General features: G+C 35.9%; 1 protein-coding gene across 2 annotated transcripts in view; it reads left to right on the top strand.

Annotated features, from left to right (window-relative positions):
* Bzw2 (basic leucine zipper and W2 domains 2) overlaps positions 1–18,558 on the top strand; it is a 54,638-nt gene extending 36,080 nt beyond the window's left edge. For both annotated transcript variants that reach the window (XM_047560619.1, XM_047560620.1), the window contains exons 6-12: positions 364–499; positions 3,935–4,044; positions 8,045–8,215; positions 9,755–9,901; positions 10,971–11,109; positions 17,402–17,524; positions 18,362–18,558. In XM_047560619.1, the coding sequence (XP_047416575.1) occupies positions 364–499; positions 3,935–4,044; positions 8,045–8,215; positions 9,755–9,901; positions 10,971–11,109; positions 17,402–17,524; positions 18,362–18,390 (855 nt within the window). In that variant the 3' untranslated portion in view covers positions 18,391–18,558. The remainder of the gene's footprint in view (positions 1–363; positions 500–3,934; positions 4,045–8,044; positions 8,216–9,754; positions 9,902–10,970; positions 11,110–17,401; positions 17,525–18,361) is intronic.
* Positions 18,559–19,084: the final 526 nt, after the last annotated feature.

The raw sequence follows: 19,084 nt of genomic DNA on the forward strand, positions 1-19,084 counted from the left end.
AGCAAGAACCCAAAGAAGTGAAAAAATGTGAAAGTCAATGTATTTCAGAAAACATTCTGTTCATTGTATGTACTTACCTTTTTTCATGTTTGTAACCAAGTGCGAATTATTTATTTGCACACATCGTTCTCCCAATGTCTTTTTCTTTTCATGGTGTGTGGATGACCTTAGAGGAAGGGAACTAGTCTGATGCACTGCTTTCTATAGCATCTATTCCTAATTGAACATGTGTGCTTCCAGGGTATAACAGCCTAGTGCTACATGTAACGTACTGTTTGTGCACCATGGATGTACATTCTAGTTGTTACTCTCCTACTTTGCTGCTGTGCTTTATAGACATGGTTTCTTTTGTTTGACCCACAGCTTCTCCTCTTCCTTAAAGCCTTTTCTGAAACAGAGCAGACAAAGTTGGCCATGCTGTCCGGGATCCTGCTGGGCAATGGCACCCTTCCTGCCACCATCCTCACCAGTCTCTTCACTGACAGCTTAGTTAAAGAAGGTAATTGCTCAGGTCTTCTCACCTGTCAGATGTACAAAGGAAAGGGAAGCCATAGACAGGAAAACACCAGTACCTCTTTTTAGTGTCTTTTGCTGCTTGTCCTCAGAATGTGTCCTCAGAATGTTGCACATGTTCACTGCAGAAAATTAAAAGAAAAAATACACCTGTCAAAGATATGTACATGCCTAGTCTTAGGCATAAGACTAAATATCTAGGTTAGAGACCCTGAAACTGATCCAATCCAAACCATTTTTTAAACATAATTTTTTTTTAAATTTTTATCTTCTTAGTTGTAGATGGACACATACTTTTTATTTTATTTATTTTTATGTGGTGCTAAGGATCGAACCCAGTGCCTCACACAAGGCAAGCACTCAACTGCTGAGCTCTCACGCCAGCCTGACATTTAACCTTTTCACCTTAGATACAAAATGCCAGCTGGTAGCACCTACTCAACATTTGTTATAAACAATTAAAAGTACTCCATAACATTTAAATGTTCCCCAAATAGGGCCACTCTTCTAAACCAGCTCCTCTCGAGATCTGGAGAAACATCCTCAAGTGTCCATTTTGATCACACCTTTAAGATATTCATTGTCTTAAAGACAATGACCACTTTTAGAAAGAAATTGAGACTGTTTTATCAGAAAGAGGTTTGTCTTAATTTTAAGGCATTAAAATTTAATGGGAATGCATACAATGATGTGGTTATAGAATAAAACAAAAGTGGACTGTTTTCTTGTAGGAGGATAATGATATTCAAATTGATGTAACACAACATACAGTTATTTTTCCTTAAAAATAAATTAAAAGAGCTTTTGTGAGAACATCTGTTTCTTTGGAGAATTTTAGATTTTTTTCCTCCTACAGATATGAAGTCCCAGCCCCATTCATGCCCATAGTTAAAGGGGTTATAGTTTTCTTAGAGGTAAGGAAAAAAAAAAAAGTAGATCAAGAATATATTCAAAGACTCTATAATGTTTGACTTAAAACAGCTCAGATTTATGATAATTCAGATTACCCAGATTCTGTATTTGTTATGTGTTGTTAATGTTAGGACATTTGAAAGTATTCTCCTAAAGAGAATTCATGATACCTCACATGTCTTATTTAGTTATTCACCATTTTACCCAGAAAAACAGGTAGAATTTAAACCTTGAACATGAATGAAATTAAATTATCTTAGACATTATAACAAAGATAATTGCCTTTCTAGTTAACATTAAAAACCTAAGTAATGTCTGTAATTTCTTTTGAAACATCCAGAATATTAACAGTTATAGAATCTAGATGGAGTAGATATGAGTGTATATTCATTTTGTACAACTTTTCTATAGCTTTGAAATTTTTTGCGATAAAATATTGAGGGGAGAGAATGTATTTGCTATGGAAGGAAAATAGTGGCTTTGTCATGGTTTTTCCTTTTATTCTACCATCTTTAGAAACTCATGTTTTAAACTCTTGCTTCCTCATTAGAAAAGGATTAAGAAATTACACCTTTGCCCAGAAAATGTATCCAGCAAATGCTAAGGGGCAGGGTCACTCCACTCAGTAAAGTATTACTATAAGATTCAAATCTAGTTTTTAGACTCTTAACTTCTAGTGTACTTTATTTTCTTACCTATGGGACGGATTGCAGTCTCATGCTAATATTATTTAATTACATAAATTTTATATTGATTTTATGAACTAATAATGTTTAAAATCCCTATTAATAAATTGTTATCACTGGGCACAGTGGCGCATGCCAGTATTCCCAGCGGCTAGGGAGGCTGAGGCAGGAGAATCGAGAGTTCAAAGCCAGCCTCAGCAAAAGAGAGGCACTACGCAACTCGATGAGACCCTTTCTCTAAATAAAATACAATATAGGGCAGGAGATACAATTCAGTGGTTGAATGCCCCTGAGTTCAATCCCTGCCCCCCCCCAATAATTAATAAATAAATAAATAAATTGTTATCTTTAAATTTAACAGTTTATAATGCATTTTTTATTGCCATTACCTAATTTTTCTACGTAGTCTCTCTGTTGCTTCAAGTAAAAAATGTCAAGCAAAGTTAGTATCTATAAATGATAAATCAGTTGAATGCTTTTACCTGCCAATAACAGGAAGACCTGCACCAAATAGGTATATAAGGATTTTATTTCTTATATAATAGTATAAAAGAAGGTCAGACTGTGGGATAAACACCAATATGGTTTCCCCTTTACCAGGATACATTATTGTACCTCCCTCCTTGTTCAGGTTCAGTAGAAGAGCACTTCTCTTGAACACAGGATAATTTATCTTTCCATAAGCTGATTAGCTGATGTGGGTCACATGACCAGTGTGGGCTAGTGAGTAAGGCTGAGATTACTAAGTTAATCAGGCCAGGTAACTGTGGTTAGTCTAAGTCCTGGCACCACCTCCTGGCCTGAAAAACGTGGGAATTCACTTAAAAAAAGAGGTAAGGAGAGAGAGGCTGCTTGGACCACAATAGATGAAAACATCAATTCAGGAAAAATCTCTTAAATATTTCAACTGCTCCTTAAAAAATGCAACATAATAGAACTTAAAAGTGTTTTGCACAAGGCCCTGAGTTCGATCCCCAGCACCCAAAAAAAAAAAAAGTGTTTTTAGAAGAGCTGACTCCTAGTTTTCTGATTATTTATATTTGGAAATAAATAGTATAAATGTGGATATGTGATTGAGTGGTTTCCTGATCAAAATAAACTAATTTGATAATTTTTAAAAATCCAGATAAGTGCTTAATTTGAAAGATCCTTGATATTTATATAGTCTGACTCAAGAATATTTTTAAATGCCTTTTTTTCCAAAGAGAAATGTAAAGTAAATGATGCAATCTTATCCATAGCTATACTTTTATTAGTCACTGTTAGTTTTCTTTTACCAGCAGCACTAATCAGGAAATTAGTTGCCATCTATTGACATTAGTAGCTTACTTTTTGCCTCAGGATCACTATTGTAGGGTTTGGGGTGTAGCTCAGTGATAGAGCACCTACCTATCATTCATAAGGCCTTGGGTTTGATCCCTAGCACTGCAAAAGAAAAATAAATAAATAAATAAAAAAGGTCACCTTATAAACATGAAATACTGATGAACCACAGAATGAAGTAGATGCAAAACCCCTGTAAATTCTGACTTTGAATGTTATTTTTGACCAAAGTAAAAATAAAATACATAAACCAGGTTGGAATCAGGGTGTCCAACTTTGAAAAATACTTTAACTCTTCATATGAAAGTGTTCTATTTATTGTAATGAAAAGAGAAGAACTATGTCTGCAGATCAATCCACTTTTTTCTTTGTACCAAATCAAGTCTTTTCATTATTTACCCGTTTCAGGAAACCTGGTAAGAAATGTTAATTCATACATCATCACGAGTGTTTTTTCTTATACAAGGAATGAAATTCTCTTGTTTTCTTTTTTTTAACAGGCATTGCAGCCTCGTTTGCTGTCAAGCTTTTCAAAGCCTGGATGGCAGAAAAAGACGCCAACTCTGTTACCTCGTCCTTGAGAAAAGCCAACTTAGACAAGAGGCTGCTTGTGAGTGTCCCCAGCAGAGGTTGTGTGCGTGATGCTGCTCGGGGCCGGAGCTGCACCCGCAGTGTATCACGGGACACAGATGCTTGAGTCTGACCTGAATTGGAATCATGTTCCCTTTATTTCTGTATAATTGGCAAATAGAAACTAATTCCATTTTCATCTTTATTGGGTAAAAATAACAGCCCGATAAGTTTAAAGGATTACGGATGTAGACTTTCAGACTTGAAAGTTTGTTGACATAGTGTTAACATTTTATTAGAGTTAAAACTTCCTTTTCTAATCAATAACTTTATGGAAACTCTGGAAATACTTAAGCTGTTGAAGAATGCAAGCAAATTAATTACAGTTAATTTGAAGTTTCCATGGTCACAATTGTTTGATTATAATTTTATTCCTCCATCTTTACATTTTCCAAAGAAAATTATTTTGTTCTTCAAATTTCTCTCTGCTCCCTACAGTTTCTTTGTGCTAAAAGCAATAGCTCTGCAGATGCAAAGACTTTACCAAGTGGAATTGCTCTTATAATTCTAAGATGAAGTCTAAAATTGAGATACCCCTGCCATATTCTCTTCTTATCTTTTCCATTTTTCTCTTTGTTGTACAAGGAACCTATTCAATGGATAATTCTAAAACATTTTTCATCAAGAAAATCTGAAAATGATTTTATATTTAAATCCTTGTACTTCCAGTCTCTTAAAATTCCATTTGTCACTGAATGTTTAACTTACAATAGCCCTATTTCTAAAGTCTTTGCATTATGGTAAAGAAGAAAAATGAAGGATTTTTATGTTCTGACTCATTTTTGCTAATGATAAGTTTTCATTCAGGGTGTATTTGTTTTTATGCTGGGTGTTGTGGTGGAACCAGTGGAAAATAGTATCAAAAACTTCCTTGCCTTCTTAAAACCTACTTCCTACTGTATTGACGGCAAATCTCTGTAAATAGAAGCGAAAATCAAAAGATGAGTGAATACGTTGTTGAGGGAGCATATATCTCACCCATGAGCCTGTGAGTTGTTTTGTGTATTAGCTATATCTAGGCTAGGCCCAGCTGGACTCTCTGTGTCTTTTCATTCTGGAACCCAGGCTGGAGGAGCAGCACCCCTCTTGTTCACTCTGTCCTCATGTCAGAGGACTACAACACAGGGACTGAACTGAACCCCTCAAGTGCATAAAACTTAACTTCTATCTACCAAAAGAAATCACTTACAACCTTGGCAATGAGTGGGAAAATCCAGTCCACTGCTAGGCTACTTCTGCACCCCTGCAGATAGATAGCAAGGAGGGGGATCCCTTGATACTCTTGAAGAAAGGGGGGTGGATGATTAGAAACGAAGGTATGAACTATTACAACTTGTGAAAAAGACTGTTACTTCATATAAAAAGAAAATAATTTCCTTTCAAAAACACATGTCATTGAGCTGTTCTTACTAGATTTATGTCTGTACATATTTTGGGAGTGAGAAGCATGGGTGGTGACTTCTACCAGATGTACAGCACCATAAGCTGGTTGAGAACAGAGTAGCTGGCAGTGCATCGGAACTGTGCCTGCCTGGTATTTGCTGATTCAACACGTAAAGAAGGACCTAGAGCATCCATTTCATTTTCAAGGGGGAAATGTTTGTTTCATGAATCCATATAACAAATTCTCTTTAACTCTGAGCCACTACATACTAGAAAACAGTTCAAGGAACTGGAGATATTGAAAGAAAGCAAACAGGTAGACTTCTCGAGCTTACATCCTATTTAGACTAAACAAGTAAAACACACTGAAATAAAAGGTGACATGCTATGGAGAAAAATAATTATGTAGGGAAAAGCTGAAGGGTATCAAAATTTGAGACACAGTTTTCAGTGGTCAGGGAAACCAATGTAGTAAGGTCCTAACATTGTACAAAGACTTGAAGAGATAAGTGAGTGAATTATAGGAATATTTCAAAGAAGAGCATTCTGGACAAAGGGAACAGAAAATACATAGGCTTGAAACATGGAGTGTTAAAGATAGCAGGAGAAGAAGGTTGGTAAGGGTGAGAGTATAGATTAGCTCAGAGAAGCAGCAGGCCTTGTAAGACAGAGACTTGGGCTTTTATTCCTAGTCAGACGGAAGCTATTGGGATATTCCCTGCAGAACTGTATGCTTAATGTGATTGATTCTTCCTGCTGTCACTCTGATTGATGCACTGGGAATAGACTCCGGAGCAAGGCAGAACAGGGAGACCTAAATCTAGGGATGAAATGATGGAAATTTGTACAAATTTAGGGTTTTTTAAACAAACGTAAACCATGTTCCAAACCAAAGAATGACATGGTATGGTTTAGACTGGCTTTACCTCAGTTTAATCTGAATAATATTTTTAGTATATTACATAGCATTCATAATGTCTTTGGATATGCTTCATAAATAAATCACAAGTGTTATATTTGATGACATATTGCTGTGAACATAACTTTAGATCAAACTTTGTAGTCATGCTCTTCCAAGTAGAATATTGAGTGCCATCACCAAGTAATGGAGTAAGTTTGACTTTGGGGCAAACAGCTCTGTCCTTGAATATTATTTCTAGCTGTAGAAATTGGGTCAAGCTGCTAAACCTTCAGACTTAGCTTATCATGTAGGAAAATTTCTACTTTACACAGTGATTATGAAGAAAATGCCCATATATATTGATTCACAGAAGAAACTCCATAAAATTAAATTCCCCTAAATTTGGAAGCTCGAGTGATAGTGGAAATAGTAGTGACAAAATTTCAGTGTGGTGTAAAATGTTTTCTTTAACATGAATATGTGTTCGATAGCTGCTCCCACCAACTCTGTTCTGACATTTTGAAACATCTGACTCAAGGGAAATTATAGGATGATAATATGGGGAATATTAAAAATTAGTCCTGGCAAGGAAACCCCCTAGCTATGTTTCTATAAAGGGTGAAAAAAACCTATTGCACATCTCTCCACTGAGACTTATATTGGAGTCACATACCCTTTGGTTATAGATATATGCAAATTAACCAATATAAAGTTTGGGTCTATTTTTTATACTCTGAAGCAGTTTGAATAACTTGAAAGCTTTGAAAATTGCCTTAATTTCATAGTTGGGTGCTGGAATTCACATAGGATTAGATCATGACTAAGTGTTACTGAGATTCTGCCAAGCTTTGTAGGGTAAAATGAAATGTACAAAAATATGAGAGCAACTATGGTATATTGCTCTTTTTTAAAAAAAAATTCCTTAAAATTATGTAATGATGGGGAGGGTTTAGATTAGTTCTCACTGTGAACTTAATTGAGAACCACCATGATTAGTAGATAATGACAAAAATCTCCATAACTCCTGAATAATAGCATTTTTTCAAAACAAGAATAAAGGTCCTTAAGATAATGGTCGGTATTGTTTCTCTAATATTATCTCCAATGATCACATACAGCATCACCAAAACTGACTTTTGTCTAGTAACTGTTAAGGGAACAGTATAAATATCTAATAATTTCAATATTTTTCTTAGTTTACCACAGTTAAAAAGGGACTAATGGTTCAAAAGGAATGTAGCTATTTTATCTAGGTTGCTTAACATTCTCTTTGTAAAATTGCTACAATTGAGAAAGTACTTAGCTCAATAAATATACTAGAGATTTATTCTGTTTTTTTGGAGCGGGGTGGGGAAGAGAGTACTGGGATTAATCCAAAGTACTCTCTGCTGCAGAGCTATACCCCCACTCCTTTTTTTTCTTCTTTTTGGACATAGAGTCTCACTAATTTGCCCAGACTGGACTTGAATTTGTGATCCTCCTGCCTCAGCCTCCCAAGTCACTGAACTTATAAGCATGCACCACCCTGCCCAGCTCAAGAGATTTATTCTTTTGAAAACTACTCCTTGCTACTCATTGTTCTTCTCTTCCAAATATGAGCTGTCTTAAGCAATATTTTTAAATGGAAATTTTGTCCTTTATGCCTGTTGAAATTTAAATAGCTTGTTGTATAACAGTCTCTTTTACTTTCTTTCAGGAACTCTTTCCAGTAAATAGACAGAGTGTGGATCATTTTGCTAAATACTTCACTGATGCAGGTCTGAAGGAGCTTTCAGATTTCCTCCGAGTCCAGCAATCCCTGGGCACCAGGAAAGAACTGCAGAAAGAGCTCCAAGAGAGACTGTCTCAGGAATGCCCAATCAAGGAGGTGGGAGACCATGGGCAGACACCACCATGGGCAAATAAAGGAATGGAAGTCTGGTGATGTCACTCAGTGGTAGAGTGCTTGGTGAACATATGTGAGGCTCTGGTTCAATCCCCAACACCACCCCCTAAAAAACATACAAATGAGAAGAATTATGTAGGTCATGTACCACAAGCTTTGCCTCCCTACTATTCAAATTAGTTCAAAGTATTGATTCAGAATCCTCTATTTCAATACATTTTAGAGGGTATCCAGAATTAATGTCAGTCCATGTAAATGACTTATTTTGCCAGTGATTATGTGATTATGAAAATATTTCATCTGACAAATGGATTTGACTATTCATTCCCCGAATACCCTTTTATGTGATGGTTTTTCTGTTTTGTAGTAGATTTTCTAACCTGATTAAGCATTTGATTACTGTTTGAAATCAATACAAGGTATTTTTTTGCATCACTGAGTATGAATATGTGGGGTTTACTTATTTAGTGGTGCCAGGGATTGAACCCAGGACCTCACACATGGTAGGCAAGTGCTCCATCACTGAACTATAGCCCAACCCTAGGGCTTTATATTTGAAGGAAAAAAAAGACCTACTGTACTAGTTTCTTGTTTGATCTCATTCATACTGGCTGTGTATCTCCATAATGTAGAAGTTGAAGAGTTCTTTCTTTTCCCACATACTCCCTCCCTGGCCCTGCCACCCTCCACCATGCTGTAAGTCCTGCAGGGCTTCTTGTATGGTTGAGGGTTGGAAATTTTCAGATTGATACTTCCCAGCAAGTGGGGAGGTGTTGGAGAAATGAATATTCCTTAAGCCCCATGGCAGTAAGGTCATGATTTTCCATAGTGTAAAAAAAAAAAAAAAAAGTTAAAACAAAAGCCTTTTCACTCAAGAAAGAGAAGGAAAAGGTTGTACTACTACTCACAAAGTAACATACTTGATGTGCTCTAATCACTTCTAAGGTACTAATCTCAATTTGTGATTTTATTTCAAAAGGAAAAATCATCCCAATAAGTTTGATATACAGTACGTTGTTGGGCCAACCTACATTCCATACTGTCAGAGTTGAGAATAAATTTACATATTTATACATAATTCAAAGGGGGAAGATATCCAGCTGAGTATGGCTGAGCTGATGTGTACCTAATAAAGAAAATTGCCTTTGCATTTTATGATGTGTTCACAAATTAACTTTCCACTGAGGTGTGGGGCATAAAGATCAGCAAAAGTGTTAATAAGTTGTGGAGAATGGGCTTTTACAAACCCAAGACATTATCCATCAAGAGGTTTAATGCTGAGCAATGGAGGCAAAAATTCACAGCCCTGTTACCTTCTTCAAACCCCAGAAAAATCAAATTGGTCCAAGTGTTCTCCTTTGGGAATAAATCATTACGTTTTCCCTTTCTCTCATAATCTGAGAATACTTACCAGGAAAGAAGGAACTTTCTTATCTATGTCAAACCTTTTACTGCTGAGGCAATGAGAGGGGAAATCTCCATCTGCCTCTTGCTTTCTGACCCTCTTTCCATGAAATGTAGGTGGTGCTTTATGTCAAAGAAGAAATGAAGAGGAATGATCTTCCAGAAACAGCAGTGATTGGACTTCTGTGGACCTGTATAATGAATGCTGTTGAATGGAACAAGAAGGAAGAACTTGTTGCAGAGCAAGCTCTTAAGCACCTGAAGGTAAAAATCTTAATACAGAATTCTTTGAGCTGTGGACCAACTGCAACTCTTAAAAGTATAACAAAAGGGTTCTAACTATGCTTTTTCAGAATCAAGCTAAACATATGCTTTGTAATATTTTCCTTTTCAAATATCTTGGGGTACATTCTCAATAAAAATAGTATTAGAAATAGTATTCAATACGTCATCATATACACTGTTTTACATTAAAGAGAAATATCTATTGGCTTTCTGTTGTATATGAAAAAAAGGTCAAATATTTTTGTTTAAATAAACAATGAGTTGACATTAGAATTTGAAAATATCTAAGTAGTCGAAGAAATCAACCGATTGTGTTTTGTATATTCAGGTGCATAGTTACATATGTTTGTTGGTTTTTTTTTTTTTTTTTTTTTTTTTTTGGCTTATCCCTATAGAACTATATTAAGGCAAGTGGAAGGTTTAGATCCTGCCTTTATGTACAGTTTACACTTGAGTTGGGAAGTCAATGTCAGAATGTAAACTAGGTAGAATAGAAGTCAAAAAAGATGACTCTGAGTGTTTATGAGAACAGAGGAATACATTGTGCAGCTCCGTTGATCGGAGAAGGCTCTTCAGAGAAAAGCGCTGCGTAGGTCTTAGAAAACAACGTCTTAACATCTGAGACAGAAAGTCAGGACATTTGGGCTGAGAGAACAGTAGCAACAAAGCCTTACAGATGACCTGTAAAGGTTCTGGGATGTCTGGGGAAGGAGAATCCCACTTTTCTAAAGGCAGAGCCTTACCACTGACACAATAAATAGTGTGTGAGGGTGTAATTCATTTTCACAGTACCTATTACACATAGTAGGCCCAGCAGTGATCTTTAATATAGGCAGTCTCACATTCGATGTGTTTTCATGGATACAGTGAGGGAAATCTGTTAAGATAGTAGGATAAAAAAAAACTTTTGATTGGATATAAGACAAAGATGGTAATCCCCAAGTGAACATTATCTAAACAAGCCTCCAGATTATTGCTATGATTCCAGCAACATTGGCCCCATACCTTCCACATAAGTAATGAGGTCTACCCTCTGCTTCTGTCCTAGCAATACGCTCCCCTGCTGGCTGTGTTCAGCTCCCAAGGTCAGTCAGAGCTAATCCTCCTCCAGAAGGTTCAGGAATACTGCTATGACAACATCCACTTCATGAAAGCCTTCCAGAAGATTGTGGTTCTCTTTTACAAAGGTATCCATCCATGTTGTTCCACAACTGTGTTTCTAAATTTGTTGAAGTCCTTTGAGGGCAGAGTGGGATGAGGCACAGAAGATCAAAGGTTCTGTTGATGGGGGAGCAGCCAAGATACCAGTTTGTGAAAGTTTTAGTGAGGCAACCGTATCATGTAGAGAGAGTGCACAGGCCATGTATATGCATTGCCTCAGGAACTGAGTCCTGATTAGGCTCCTGGGCACTTCTCACTGGTGGAAGTTGCCAGAAGACAGGATGAACTGGTTGTTACTTGGGGGTTGTGAGAGAATGTAATTATATAAGATAATTAGTCTGCTTTTGAATAGTAACAATTAGCTCTAATAACAATGATTATCAAAATGCTACATATTCTATGTTCAGACCCTTTTAGGTGCCATAAAACTGACTTGGAAATTGCTGAAATAATTAGTCTTTTCACTTGGTATTTTAGTTTTCTGGCCCAGCCATTCTCCTATTTTCCAAGGAAATGAGTATTTTTAGATTTTCACATTTAGTGTCTTTTCATTGTATTTATAAGGGTTAGGTTGCCTTGACAACTGGCACTAAAAATGAATGTTAAAGGTTTTGACTGATCTCAATCCCCATACCTTCAGCATATAAAAAAATGATCCTTGACTACTCCTTAGTCTAGATCTGCATAGTTTTATGGGGCAAAGAACACTTAAGAGACATTTTAAACATCATAAGCTTCTTATCAAAAGTCATTATCAAACATAGATGGCATAAGATCAGAAAAATCAAAATATAAAGTAATAACAGTAAATGTTTATTTTCCCTTTGATGTATTCTTAAAATTGTCTATTTTGAATGATAACTTTGGAATTTGATTAATGACTATTCTTAGACTGTTTACTAGCATTTCATAATGTACTTTTTTAAAGGAACATTTTTTTTTTTTTTAATTTTTATTTTTAGTTGTTGATGAGCCTTTATTTAATTAATTTATTTATATGTGGTTCTGAGAATCAACCTAGTGCCTCACACATGCCTGGCAAGCACTCTACCACTGAGCCACAACTCCAGCCCTCACAATGTTTTTTGTTTTTGTTTTTTGTTTGTGTTTTTTGGTACCAGGAATTGAACTCAGGGCCACTCGGCCACTGAGCCACATCCCCAGCCTGATTTTTTTATTTTATTTAGAGACAGGGTCCCCCTGAGTTGTTTAGCGCCTTACTTTTGCTGAGGCTGGCTTTGAACTCTTCATCCTCCTGCCTCAGCCTCACAAGCTGCACCCAGCTAACAGTGAATTTTAATTGGCCTTCCACATTTTCGAATGTACACATCTTGTTCACAAGTTGACCACAATCAGATCTTTTTGAATGTGGTCATGAGATACCTGTGTCGTAGAATGAGTTCACCAAATGATACCTAAGGTGACCTATCAGAACCAAGCCTGCAGGTCATATTGCCAACACACAGGTGCTTGCTGGCAGCCATGAATCAGAAGTGGGTCCACCTAGCCACTGACCATTCTGTTCCCTGTAGGCACACTGAATCTGTTTGAAAGATTGATAGAGAAGCCCACAGAACAGATTTCACATTTGCTTTGAGAGCTTCTTTTTTTTTTTTTTTATACTACAGAAAAGCAAATTGTTTATAAACTAGTTTCCCAAACACAGTTTCTTTTCTTGTCACTTAATAGATAATCCAACCAACCAGTTTCTTCACAAAACTTTTTCTAATTGAGCACAGTTGTTTGAGCAACCCATTTCATTATACTTAATTCACACACAAAAAATGACAAACTGATATCAATAACAGCATCTAGATGGCATTTGAACTATTAACATCCTTCAAATTTCTCATTTTGTCAATTAATGAGAACATCTTTTCCCATTATGCTCTTATAACAACTTCTGACTGGGAAATAGCTACTTGGAGTTATTTATTCTTTTTCAGTCCTAAACAAAAAAGTGACAGTGACCTGATGTTATAAAATAACCCAGAAGTAGGCACCAGGAAGTGAGACCTCAGCTCCTCAGGCCATTCTTTAACCAAATAATCAGCTTTTAAATAACCTTAAGTTGGTAAGGTCTTTGGCCAGTCTGAGGAGACCCAAGGAAACATGGGAAAGTTGTCAACATCAATTTTATTCTGCTTATTTTTTTGAAATGAAATCAGGAAACTTTGTTTTTTAATGGAAACCTAAATTATATTACTGATACATTAAAACTTTCTAGGTAATGTCATAATATTCCATAAGCTTTATACATGGAGTTTCCTAAATGAAATAATCATGTTTTCCTGAATATGGAGTCCCTGAAGAATGCGTGTTACTGTGATTACACTTACCTCTCTGGCACACGCATGCTCTTTTAAGTAGTTATTTACTTTGACATTACTTTGTCCAACAAATCCTTGTGTGCTAGGCATCATGTATTTCACCTGTCTCTGTGAGAATGTGCATGCCCTCATTCTGTGTTTTATATGCCTAGAAGGGCAAGATGAACGCTGAGTTTTAAAGCACTCCTTTTCCAACTCCAGTGAGCATAGAGATACCTGGGGTGCTTGTTTAAAGAGATTTCCTAGGGGTTCTGGCTCAGTTTGTCCAGGGTTGAGCTCATGAAGTTGCATTTTAACAAGATTCCCACTTTAAGGAACATTTTGCTTTAAAGCAAGTTTTCAGAACTGTCATAGAAGCCCATCACTTCCTTTTCATTTTTCATCTCTCTTTCTCTTATACACACACACACACACACACACCTTCTCCAACATTTCTAGAACTTGAGGATAACAGAAATTTATTATTAAATTTAAATTTAATTTTATGATTAACCATGTCCCTATAACTGAATGCCATTCAAAACCATTATTGAAAGATTTTTAAGACTTTTATAGAAACAGTAAAATAAAAGTGAATAAACTATAAATCATACCTTTCAGCAATAAAAGAAACAAGTGATTAGTCATTTAGCAAAGGTTCACTTTCTGTATTAAAATCTAGATTTTTATATTTCTAAGGCAGTGGGAATAAATAGTAAAGCCACCACTTTGAACCAATACATTATTCAGTTTTTAATATAATTTCTCCCTTCCTTTCTCCTGAAGGTAAATGCCACAGTCTGGGTATGTAGGTCTATAAATAAAATTGCCTTCTCAGGTACTATTATTATCTCTCTCATGGGTTTTCTTATTTGCAGAAATTTCTTAGGTTAAATTCTGTCCCTTATGCAAGTTTTTCTAAAAAGACTGTCTTATTCTTGTTCTTTAAAAAAAAAAAAAAGAATGGCCTTCTTAGCAGAAATTCCCACCATTAGGGGAAATTATTATTATTATTTTGTATTCCTAAGTGACATTATTAATTTAAAAAATTCTGAATTTCCTAAGTTTCAAGCAATGTAGTTTTAGATTAAACTTCCTAAATAACTAGCATTTTGTAAAGCTTAGCGCTTCTCAAACTACTTTTATAATATTGTCTTTTTGATCCTCATATACACCCAAATTTTAAATCAGAGCTCTACAAATTGAGAAATTATTAATTTTTCTCACAACTTAGTGCATCTGTCTATTGTACGTGTATTAAATTATACTATATTTTGGATCTTGTGTTAAATGCTGGAAATGAGATGAACAAAGTAGCTGCCTACTTCCTGAATTTCAGGATATGGAAAAAAACAGAATTACAGTCCCCATGTCAATTGCTAAAATAAGCTTCCTACAGAGGGTGTCAATAATGGTAGGAAAACAGAGAAGGGCACTAACTTGGAGTTGAAGCTCATTTTGGAGAAGGAAAAGAGAAGGTACCCAAGGGGTGCAAATAATTGCTGCAGACATAATGAAGAGGATGGCCAGATGGAAGGAAAAAATATGTATTCTAATCTGAGGGAACTCTGTGCAATCGAGAATGTCTCCTTTCTTACTGTGTTTTCACTGATATTGTATGTTGCTAGTAGGCACATCTGGAAAATCTCAATAAAAACTTAATGGTTTTCCAACTTTAATTGACCCCTCACACCACTTTTCCTTAGTAGAAAAAAATAAATTGCTCCTCTTCTTAATTCATCTACAGCTTCTTTTTTAGATTAGATTTTCACTAAACAGATGTTAGTTGTTCTTAAACTTTTTGATGTTTAGGTTTTGCCTCATAAGTTGTCCTGTATGCTGCTTTGTTCTCTGTTATTAATTCCCTTGTACTAGAAATTTGCTCTTTATCAAGTATTTATTACTAAATTGGGTCTTAATGTCTAAGAACTCAGTTTTGCACTGCTTATCTGATTTTATGTGGACAGTGCAATTGATAGACTTTATCTCTCGTTTTGTGTTGTATTCATAAGCACTGTCACTAACAAGCATTTTAGTAAATGCATGGCCTCTTTCAGCCTCTGTGGGGCAATAAAACACAGGAATGCTCTCTCAACCTTCAGAAGGAAACCCCAGACAAATAGTATCACTAAACAGCAGGCTAAATCAGCTTTCCAACATGTTCTTTTTACACCCCCAATTCGCTAAGGTATGGAGAGAAAATAGAATTTCCCTTCACATTCTTGTCACATCTTTTAATTCTATTTTTTGTTTTATAACAATAATAATAGCTCAACTCTGCATAAGTGGAATTTATAAGCTCAAAAATATGCTCAAAATTGTCTTGCTGACAGGGATGCATGATCAAAACAGTTTCACAATTACTGTTCTAAATCACAACTATCCTAAAGATAGTTCACCAATTATATAAAAGGGGCTTTTACAATCCCTAATTAGTGTGCTTGAAAATTCTCTGCAAGGCAGTCTTCCACAGTTACCGTCACTTCCTGAGGCCAGAGCTGCCTACTCCTCACCTGTGAAGACTGACCTCTGATGTCTAGTGGAAATTTCTTTTATACTTCTGAGTGGATATTGGAGAGCAGAAAATGTAAACAGCTTGAAAGACTGGAAGATAAGAGTAATTTTGTAGGATCTTTGAGTTTAACTCTTGGGGTTCAGGCCTTGTAAATGAATAAATCCAGACCGCTAAATGTGTAGTACATTTAATGGTAAAGGTAAACCAAAAAACCAGTTTTCTAAGACCAATCATGTCCATTTATAGTCAGTTTAGTCTCTTTGGTTCAATTCATGAGCCTCTTCCAAGAGCCAGTTTCTTTTTAAAAGGAAGGAAGAAATAATCCTTAATGTTTTTTGTTATGAGGTTTTATTTTAAATGAAATAATGTTGGATCATTTCTAACATTTTCATAAGGAAAATTTTTATTTTAGTTGCAAATATGTCATCAGAGTGATGTGATTTGTCAACATCGCATGAATTTATAAGCATTTGTAATGGATTTGGTACCCATTGGGGACAGTAATAAATACTTTTTATGTTTGCTATCTCATTCTTACTCAAATCCCAAATGACAATCCATCAGAACACAGGCAGGCCATCAGGCTTTTATTTCCATATTTACCCTTCTTTTTTTAACATTAAATATTCTCAATGGTAACTTGGGCATGAAGGTACATGATAGAGTTTAAAGTTTTAGGTAATAGGTAATTGACACTTTTTGTTCAAAACCTTAGGAAATCTATCTACTGTGTTTTTTTTTTCTTAATGTAGTACAAGAATAATAGTACTCATGATTTAGGATATTGTGCTGAATGAAAATAAATGAATGATTTAGTGATAGCCTAAGTGTAGCACTTCGGGTTATGAGCGTATTGATCCTGCCACATACCCAAGAAGTTCATCTTTATGTCCAATTATTAGCATCATTTTTGCATCCTATCTACATTTTTTTCCCTTTGCCAATTTCCCCTAGAAAAGAAACCCCCTTAAGAGTCATTTGAAGTTGCTCTTTAATCAAGATAGGATTGAACTTGGCAGGACACAGAGTATTCTAAAATGCTGGAATTGCTGATTCATTTGCAAAATTACATAATAACCCTGCTTCCTACCAGCAAACCAACACTGTAGATTTCCACATGCCATTACCCAGCTATATGCTTGTGTTACATCATGCCTGATAAGATGCCATCATCATCAACAAAGCGATTATTAAACTGTTAGAATATGACAGTGTGCTACTTGGAAATGAACTTAGATCTTCTGTTAAGTTTCAGAATGGATTTCTCTTAAAATGGAGCTTTAAATATTAAGAGATTGCTTTCTACTAAGGTATAGGACCTGAAGTTCTTTTGAAATATGACAGTCAGTCTGGGGACATGCATCTGAGGTAAAGCACTTTCCTAGCATGTGCAAGGCCCTGGCTTCAATCTCCAGCACCACAAAAATAAATTCAAAAGTGAAAATAAAACAACGTTCATGTAGTAACATTAAAATATTTTATTTGAAATTACAGCTGATGTTCTGAGTGAAGAAGCGATATTGAAGTGGTATAAAGAAGCACATGTTGCCAAAGGCAAAAGTGTTTTTCTTGACCAGATGAAGAAATTTGTTGAGTGGTTACAAAATGCAGAAGAAGGTATGCTTCCATTTAATAATTGATGGTCATGAGACAAATAGTTAATCATATTTCAAATGATATACTTCTTTCACTGCTTCCTCCACCCCTGGCTTTCCTAGACTAAAGTTCTTTTTCTCTTCTTCTTTTTAATTTTCTTTCTTTTTTAATGGGGTCTTACTCTGTGTTGCCCAGACTGGTCTTGAGCCCCTGAGCTCAAGTAATCCTCCCACCCCAGCCTCCCGAGTTCTGGGATTACAGGTGTACATCTCTGTACCTGGCCCAAAGTTCGTGACATGTCTCCCATATCCAACATTTTGCCTATATCTTAGGGCTCCTTTCTAAAATTAAGGCAGCAAAAGTTTCTAGATGGTACAAAGTCAAAGACAAAAGAAACTAATTATCCTGATAGGATACAATGAGGAAGAAATAATCGGCAGATGTAAACCGAAACAAATATCTTTTGCTTTGTCACCCATTATGGAATTATGTAGATTTTTATAGCACCTTTACCAGTATTTAGAATACGAACACAAGGTAAAAGATAATAATGGATGAGAGCGAATCTAAGTAGAATAAAAAGTTCATTTTAGATGAACCAAAGAATGAGAGAGGCCATATTCTTCATTAATACATATGCGTGGGTTGTATTTTTCAGAAAGGCAATATTCTCTTGAAAGTGGAAAAAAGGAGTAAGAGCTCGCTATCAGCCCCCATAGATACCTGCTTTACCTAGTGAATGGGAAAGTGCCCTGGGTTGATGGCAAGTTGGAGCCATGATGATTCGGAATTTTTTCATGATTGTTTTTAAAGGAATATGGGCAGAAATACCTGACTTCTCTCTTTCTTCTCTCCTAGAATCGGAATCAGAAGGTGAGGAAAATTAAAGGGCGGACAAGCACAATACCTAGGTTACCACACACACTGTCTGACTGGGAACCTGACTCATTTGGGAAGAGAAACTTGGCTTCAGTTTTCACAAAGGAAAAAAAAAAAATAGGATAGGCTTCCCTTGTGCAAAGGGGAAATGGTTTCTGTTCTTGTTTTGTTTTAAATGGAGCCCTGAGGCATTGCTACGACACTTGGGACTCTACCTCTCACTCACTGTATGCTAACTTAAAGCCATTCAACCAGGAGTCCAGTAGGAATCTGAAACTCAATACTCAGCAGACTCCTCTTTTTTAGCTGTATTTTTCAGGTACTGTGTGGTGAACGCCCCACTGGTGTCTAATACAGGGCCACTTTGGTAGTTGTGTATCTGCTCGTGTATGTGATTTGACAAACCAGTTTTTTAAAATAAATGGCTTTTTAAAAATCTGCGTTTATATTCTCAGAGCTTTCATTTCTTTACCACACACAACTTGTCACTCACACGAGTGCATTTCCGCCTTTGCGTCCACAATGTTGAATAACTGCATTTCTCACCATCCCTAAAAACTGCTGTGTGACTTTTACATTCCCATCATCTCCATAGTGAAATAGAAATGAGCCCAAAACACAGTCATTATTGGCAATAACACCATGAAGTTATTAATGACTATTATTAACCATAAATATATAGTTCTCATGTTTTCCTCAGCT

Source organism: Sciurus carolinensis, chromosome 8 (assembly GCF_902686445.1).
Source record: "Sciurus carolinensis chromosome 8, mSciCar1.2, whole genome shotgun sequence".
Classification (NCBI taxonomy): Eukaryota; Metazoa; Chordata; class Mammalia; order Rodentia; family Sciuridae; genus Sciurus; species Sciurus carolinensis.